Source organism: Dermacentor silvarum, chromosome 3 (genome assembly GCF_013339745.2).
Source record: "Dermacentor silvarum isolate Dsil-2018 chromosome 3, BIME_Dsil_1.4, whole genome shotgun sequence".
In the NCBI taxonomy this organism is placed as follows: domain Eukaryota; kingdom Metazoa; phylum Arthropoda; class Arachnida; order Ixodida; family Ixodidae; genus Dermacentor; species Dermacentor silvarum.
In genome coordinates, this window is record NC_051156.1 from 234,467,226 (window position 1) to 234,475,509 (window position 8,284).

The following is an 8,284-nucleotide window of genomic DNA, read 5'->3' on the forward strand; positions in this document are numbered from 1 at the left end:
TAGAGGTCTCAAATACATGTGCTTCTATGGAGTAACGGCGGGGAATAGAAAAACTTCGTTATATCCAGGAATTCGTTATATGGAGGTTCATTATAAGCAGGTTTAACTGTATATGTAAACTGCTTGCAGTTCTTCGATCCTAAAGCTACGTTTCTGTTTTAATAAACAACGCTAGATAACATATGCAATGTAATGTCAAATACACTACCGTTGTGAATACTAGGATAGATAGATTGTGTTATAGTAATTGAAAAAAACAGCAGCTTGTTATTCAAAAGTATTCAATACTTGATTTGCTTCATATCCGCAATTCTGTCTCAAAAATTCCTATTTGCTCAACCCTACATGTTCCGATTTGTGGAAGGATGCATTTGCAGCCACATTTCATTTTTCTTTCTCAGTCTTGTGTGCTCCAAAAGCTTTTGTGGTTGGAGGTACACTCATCGATTTGTATAGCAAAGTCTGCACAAAATTAACCAAGTAATGTCATCAAATCACTTTATTCACTCACAGTAAATGCGCCAAGGTTAGACACATCATCCAGAGAGCTGAGCAACACGTATCAGCTCAAAGCCTCTAATTGACCAGCAAAATTTACTGGAAAAAAAAAAAAAAAAACTGCTGATGATGTAAACTGCAACACCGTAGAGGCTTGGGCTAGTTGGTACATACTCGTCAGGGGGGAACTCAGCGCTGGTGTGTGTCTCCCTTCTTGTCTCTCGTGTTTTTGCGCTGTTCCCCTGTCAAGTATGCTGTGATGTAACAATTAGAACACAAATTGTGCTGCTTTCATTGTCACGTGAGTCTGACAGCACCAATACTAAGTTCATTTAGTTGGCAACATATGTAGCAAAACTGAAAACAATTACCTTTTGAAGAAATTCTGGAAATGGGCTTCATGCCACAACTGCAACTGCTTAAATCACAGAGCTTGCATATCAAGTGCTTCTAAAGCTGAAGGTTACAGGTTGAAGCTGGAGAAGCAAGAGTGCGTATGAGCCAGCACCCCCCCCCCCCCCCCCCCCCCTCGAGTTCAGATGTGCTACTTCTAAAGTTCCTATGAGAGTGAGCACACATGACGGTGAATGCAAAAGAATGCCCAAAAGTGCAAGCACCTAAAAAGTGTTCATTATAAATGTGATAGGCAAGCACATTCATGAATGCACTCACTCATGCCAATTCCATAAATGTGAGTGATCATTAAATGCATATCTGAAAATACTGATGTGCAAGAGTGAATGAGCATTGCCAAACTTTACTGATGTACGGAAGTGTGGCAGCAGTGTGTACTCCTGTGCCCTTGTTTCCCAATAAAGCATGGGATTAGCCATCTTCGTTGCATCAAACTTTAATCAATGAAGAAGCCCCTTTCCACAATTTCACACTCTGTAATTCCTTAGCAAAAAAATTTGTCATTTAAAAGTGCCCAAGAATTCACTAAACTTTTGGTTTGTGATTACACACTCCCCTTGGCATCATTTTCATATCCCAGAAAGGTATTCAAGAACGCCACAACTGTGTTAAGTAGCAGTGTAAAAATAAACAATAACCTGTCACAGAGACTTGGATGGCAAGAGTGATAGCTCACACAATGGAATAAGTCAACAGAGTAATTTAAATTATATTGCAGCCTGTGCATGAAAAATTGTGGATGTCAAAAGCATGCCTCCTTCAAATAGCACATCCAGCAAAAGAAGTTGTCAGACACCCAGCATTCCAAACATTCCACCAAGAGTTAGACATGCCATCAGCATTGCCATGACGGCCATCCTGCCAAGAGGGATTTTCAAAGCTGCAGCACTAATAACCACATCTTGTGACATATTTAAACAAAATAGGTGAAGACATGCTATCATGCTGTGTGACCATCGTTGACAATACTAGTAAAGAAGACTGTTGGTAGGTGTGGCGCTGCCACATTATACTCAGAACAAAGCTTCACAAGGTTTCAGCACTACTGCATGACAATAGTACAGCTACAGGAATGCATGTACACTTGAATATATATCAAGCTAGAATTCTCCAACAAAACGAGACCATAGGCACTTGACAGCAGCTTGCAATATTGCCACTATGGGCACACAGTTGCTTTCACAGCATGTCTCCACCCAGTCTTATTAAAAGTTGCAAAACTACCAGTACATATAAAAAACGGCAAAATCAACTACAGTGGACAACGGTGTTGATGCTACTACAAGAGCACACTACGACGCACACTTTGCTAATGCGTTGCCAAGTAGGTGAAGAGATCACCACACATCACTTCGGAAACTTAATTTGCTACTGTAGTCACTACCACGGAGCTCGGTAACACCACAATAGCTCACCCTGGTGCAAAGCAACCAGCTTGCTGTTGAACTGACAGGTTTCATCAGGTTCAAGTGCAATTGCAGTCACTTAACCAACATCAGTTGTTGTACGGTCCTAATGCTCACTTCACTGGTTTAATTGTAAGCAATAATATGAGGTGCTTCAACTGCTGCCAGGCAATGGCACATAACTACCAGACCGGTAAAGCTTAAAAAAGAATTTACAGTTGAAACTCGATCTAACAAAACCCGACTTCACGAAGTTCCCGATCTAATGAATAAATCTCCATTCCCCGGCAAGTACCCATAGGGTTCAATGTTGTCATCAACTCGAATTAACAAAACTAATGGCCACCAAACCCGATTTAACAAAGTTTTTCCTGAAATAAATTAGTAAAAAAAAGCGGCGATCTCTTACTAATTTTGACACAGACAGATTTTTCTTCAAACGTGTGCTCTAATGCTATCGCGTTAAAACATCTAGGCGCCCTAGTCATGGCTCTACCTTTATTTTGACGAGACTGCATGCCACGCCCATGCACAGAACGAACTCAGCAGTTGGTAGCACTTTTACGTACCAGATGGTGCTAGAGGCAGCAGTGGTTGCTTTCGTTATTTCATGGTTTACGCAACAGATGGCACTGATCGTCTCCTCGCAACTTTCTTGCTCGGCCTGCTCGCACAATCACTGCATTCATTCTCCACGTCTTTGCATATCGGCGGCCCGTCATAGCTTCATGTGACGGTCTACCTGGCCTACATCACACAAGCAATTCAGATCACCCCCGCGCACTTTCCACATGCACGGGCGTAAGTTAGCGCCAAACACAATGCCGCGGTAGCTTTTGGGTGTTGCAACGTTACAATTTTAGATTTCTAAGGATCGAAAAATACCTTTTCTCGGTTTTACGAACTTCCCAATTTAACGAAATAATGCGAGCGTGGTCCATCACTTCGTTAAATCGAGTTTCAACTGTATTCAGTATCAACACATGATGCAAGTATGCACAATGTGACTACTCGATTTTATCCAGTGCTTATAGAAAGGCTCTAAACGAGTAGCCCATAAGCCAATGAAGTATGGCAAATGTGTCAAGGTTGCCCTGTGATGCTGCAACCATGATGGCTGTACAACAATGACCTGTTACCTACATTTGCAAATGACAAAGAATATGGCATAACTTTCTTTTAAAAACGAGCTTTCACAGAATGACAGTGCAAACTCTGTGTGAACTGGCTAGTAACTATCACCCATTTGCTTACATACTAATACTGAAATTGTTACATAAATGTATAAAACACAAGTAATTAAGCGTCTCTGTGTCATCAAGTGCCATGATAAGTAGAGTTGAGAAAGCTCCAAAACTGTGCCAGCTTTTCAGCTTTTAACAGCAGTATTCTCAAAAGCACAAACACCAATGGCAAAGAAGCATTGCTTAATATGTTATACTTTCACCGACATGCAAAAAAAAAAAAAGAGAGAACCGAACAAACTCCACTCTTCTACACCGTAAAATGTACATTGCAAGAATGTGAAGAATATGAAGTTTTGCAGCTTATGTTCACGCAAGTTTTCAATTGGAAAAGCTGCAAGAAATTGACAATTTCTACAAGAACTGTACTTGGCACAACTTTGTTTAACAAGGCAGAATGTCCACATTCAGAGGTATAACACTGACATCAAGACATCGCTCAGGCCGTTCAAAATATCAAACCTGTTTTCCGCGTATTTGCTCTAATGGTCCGATCTGTCCAATAGTGAAGCACTTTGAAATGCAGAGTTGCCAAGACATGTCACATAACAAGATCTATACATAGGACTTGCTTTGGCAAACTGCGCATTTTTTTTCTGTTTACTTCATTGTTTGTGATGCTGAAACATACAGTGGCATAAAACAAATGACCCGATGCAAAGTTTAAACCAGAAGGAAAGTGGACACCACCCGTTTCAAATTGCAGTAGTGGCTTAATCGATGTTATCCTTTCTCTCTGGTCGTTGTTTTTTCTGTTAGATTTGTAAGGATTACCAAGTTTTGAATGAACTGAGTTGGAAGGTAGTACTTGTCCACCCTGTTTTAGATCCCTGTCCCATTTAGCACTATTCTCTCAACAAAAGGAGGCACAAACTTTAGCCACATGCTGTCCTACATGCAAGGAATGGCACTCTGCTTTTCACAGGCGTACCAAAATAACATGCACAAATAGGTTACAAATAAAAGTGTCCAGGTTAAATTACTATATGAAACAGCGTATATGGAACAAATAAGTTCACAGCGGAAATGGCACAAGTAAGAAAGACGAAGAATTAAGCAATAACACATGGTTATAACACTTCTTTTTGAGCATTCAACAATCTGCTGCTACTTCAAGAACTGTAGCGCGATCTGACACTAGGTGCTGTGTCATGTACCTAGAGGAAGGGCTGTCAGTGCAATGTGCTAGAAGCAAGATGCTACTGTCATTCTTTTTCTATCAGTGCGATAACACAGTCCCTTTATTGCCACTGCCACGACACATTTTCCAAAGAAAACTGAAAGGTACTGTGCAACAATGAATGCAAACTACTGTTTAATACCATGCCATTGAGGACACAGGAATTCCCACCAAGCACCTTTGAAGGCTGTGTGTTTATGAAAGCGTTAGGCGGCGGCATTCAAACAGATAAGTTGCAGAAGTCAAGCACTACCAAGTTGGTAACAACGGTCATCAATGGTTGCTTTGGTCGAACAGTGACCAACTTCAAGTCCTGGAACTGTACTTTGAGTGGGTGCGTGGAAGTTGGGTCTTGTTTTACTTAGCCAAACCCTTTTTGTGTGTGTGTATGTGAAATCAAGGCCTACTTTACTACATCATATGGCCTGGGGGTTGCACTGACCTCCCTGCAATTAAACCAGTGGGGTTTCCCCATTGACCGATTCTCGAGCTTTGCTATTGTAGTCACAAAGCTTGTGAGGATGCGCGACTCTCACGCGTCCCCCTGATTTCCCCGCACGGCTCCCATCTCCTGTAATCCGGCTACGCCGCGTAGCTTTACGGCGGCGGAGTGTTGCAGTGTATTGCGAGAGATGGCGCTAGTGTTGCGCTGCTAACGCCACCTGACAGCGGGGGGGGGTTACGCGGGCGCAAAAGGGCTGTTCCTTTTCGGGTTGGGGTCGGTGGGCAATGCGGATGTCCCGCACGTGCGCCGATCCACGCTTCGCGAGACCGTCTTGCGTGGCTAGGAGCAGGGCACCGGTATGGACGAACACGGATCATTCGAACGTGCCACCGTTTGGGTGAACGACTAGGCGATGGTGTCATAGCATGGGGCGAACATATTCGCTCGCTATCCGGTCGCAGTGAGTCGGACTTCCTTGACTTGTCGCGCGCCCATGTGAATGCTCTATTGGTAGTAATTCGGCTAGCGTGTATTAGTGTATGAAAAGTGCAATAAATGCCCTTTTGATTGTTTGCACTACTGTGTTGTCGTTCCTTTGTCCCAAGAGCCCGTGTGAGACCCGACAAGCTGCTGAACTGATCGGCAGAACAGGAGCATAACGTTAGAACACTCTGGCATTTATTTTGTGGTGATGGCAGTGCAAGCAGACATGAATGCACATCGTGCGTGAACTGCACTGATCTCAAAGACATTTTGATGTGGCAACAGGAAGGACACGCTTGACAGTGTGAACATTGATTGCCATGAGTAGCTCCTTTTGAAAGTCGCGGTTGGCCGTGTGACCTCTGTCAGTTCCCAAATGGGTGGCACAGGCTGAGGCAAATCTTTTATAGTTTTTTTTTTTACCAAAACCTCAACAATTTTTGACAGTCCCCAATGTGAATGCCACCTGAAGTAAAGGCCTTGTTGATGACATAGTGGTGCTTATACACTGCAGGTGCAAAACCTACAGATGCACATGAACAACTGAAGGTGTTCTCGGAACACTGCAAAAGTCAATCAAAAAAAGGAAAGGAAGAGGTGAACCAAGCTTCAACTTGGAATCAGACGGTTGAACTTTGCCAAAGCGGCATTTGGCCTAAAGAAGTTCAATGTAAAGCTAGGTAATGCATACACTGATGAATAACGAAAAGTTGAAACGTCCAGTAACACAGTAACATGCTTCAGCACCTTTGCCATTGAGCTCTATGAATTCCATGCAGGACCTCTGCAGGATTTGTACAAATGACGGCAAGCTCTTTCAGAACGCAAGAGCTGCGAAAAATTTAAGTACTCCTCACAGCTGGATAATGCAACACATAAGAGCGAGATGCAGCGGCAGAAATCACACATGCAAGCTATACACCGCTTCCTTTTGCTTCAATAATCCTCGAGGACACTTAAAGAAAAAAAAATTACTTTCACAATCCCTGTATTCTGTAAAAATTTTCAAGGCTGACGACACAGCAGTGACGACAATGCTAGATTCGTATCGCCCGGGCGTAACACTGTCAGTCACTACTGGTACATAGTACAGCCAGTGCAGACCAAATCGAATTGACCCCCGCACAGAAAAACTCATGCGCAAAAACATGCTGCAAGAGAGCTCTTGTCCAGAGAAAACCTCGTCCAGGCCGATGCGCTGAACAACGGCACCACACTTCGCCGATGTCTCGGCGATTGTTCGCTGCCATTCCTCGTCGCCACCGGCCCCGAGCATTCTTTCTGGCGCAGTATGTCGGCCAGTTCGTTTTGATACATGCTGGCGAAATACTGCTGCTGCTTCTGCTTCAGCTTTTCCGTGTCTGTGATGGATGGCATGCCGTCATTCAGCTGCTGCTGCAACCGGCGGTGGCGGCTGTTGAAGATCCATTTGCGGATGTGTTTCACGAAGGGCATCACCATGAAGAAAGCGTTCGCGCTCATGCCCAGAGTGGTTCGAGGCGCCTGGTCGCGCTTGTGAGACGGAAGATCGGCGATGGCGAACCACTCGATACTTTTGATTTCATTGCGTGTGCGCGGGCTGAACTGCGTGTCCATTGGCACGCCAGCGATGATGTAGAGGCGCGTGACCTGGTCGTGGATCTGGCGCTCGATGAACTCGTTCTTGAAGAGAAGCGGCGTGATGTCGTAGCCCGTCTCCTCTAGAACTTCGCGCGCGGCGCAGACGTGCGGTTCTTCGCCTTCGTTCACCTGCAACGACGAAAGAAAAAAAAAGTGTTAAGTTTCCGACAATTATTGGGTAGTACAAATGGTTTTGTTTTCGAACAATTTTAAACAAGTTCGTCAAAGGAGTAACTCGAAACTAAGGAGGAACGACACTTGCGCGCCTTTTAAAAATGACAGGAAGCGTAATCGTGCGACGTACCTTGCCTTTAGGAAATCCCCAGGTCGCTTTGGCCCAGTAGGACTGCACTAGCAGGACATGCTCGAGCGTTTCGTCGAGTACTATCGCCCCGAAAGTCGGCACAGCCATTTTGTACTCCTTCCAACTGTCGATGATAGCGTCCAAGTTCGGTAAGTGTTCTTGGAGCGAAGGCACATGTTGGAATATCATCTGCGTGAACTCCCTCATGTTGCACTGGGGATACGCGGGGTTCTCGGGGCAGTAGAAATCCAGATAGAACCAGTAGGCGAGTTCGACTTGAAAGCACAGCCGTATCGGGTCCTTGCGCTCTTCCTCGGGTATGTTGATGATAAACCGAGAACACAAATCGTCCAGTATATCCAACGGAGCCTGTCGGGGCAGCATGGCGAGCAGTTAGTAGCACCAAACAAGTAATTAACAAAGCTGACTGGAAGGGTGCATCACGAAAAAACTAGCGCGTCAAACTGAGGTCGTTGATGATATAAACAGAACACATCGCAGTGCAACGAACGCGAGATGGTTTCACCCGGTTTCACTTGTCTCACTGCGCAGTTTGTATGCCGGAAACGCTCCTAAGAGATAAATAAACCGACAAATTTAAAGCACCTTTTAAAAAGCTCCATTAAATTTTATGTTGCACTTTCTTTGTGATTGGTAACGTGATTATAGAACAAATTTGAATATTCTAAA

At 44.2% G+C, this 8,284-nt stretch overlaps 1 protein-coding gene across 1 annotated transcript; it reads right to left on the bottom strand.

Annotated features, from left to right (window-relative positions):
* Window positions 1–481: 481 nt before the first annotated feature.
* Window positions 482–8,194, bottom strand: LOC119446882 (m7GpppN-mRNA hydrolase). The gene is made up of 2 exons (XM_037711462.2): window positions 7,595–8,194; window positions 482–7,419 (listed from the first exon to the last, which is right to left on the bottom strand). The coding sequence occupies exons 1-2, from the start codon at window positions 7,976–7,978 to the stop codon at window positions 6,805–6,807; spliced, it is 999 nt and encodes a 332-aa protein (XP_037567390.1). The 5' UTR covers window positions 7,979–8,194; the 3' UTR covers window positions 482–6,804.
* Between the last annotated feature and the right edge of the window lie 90 nt (window positions 8,195–8,284).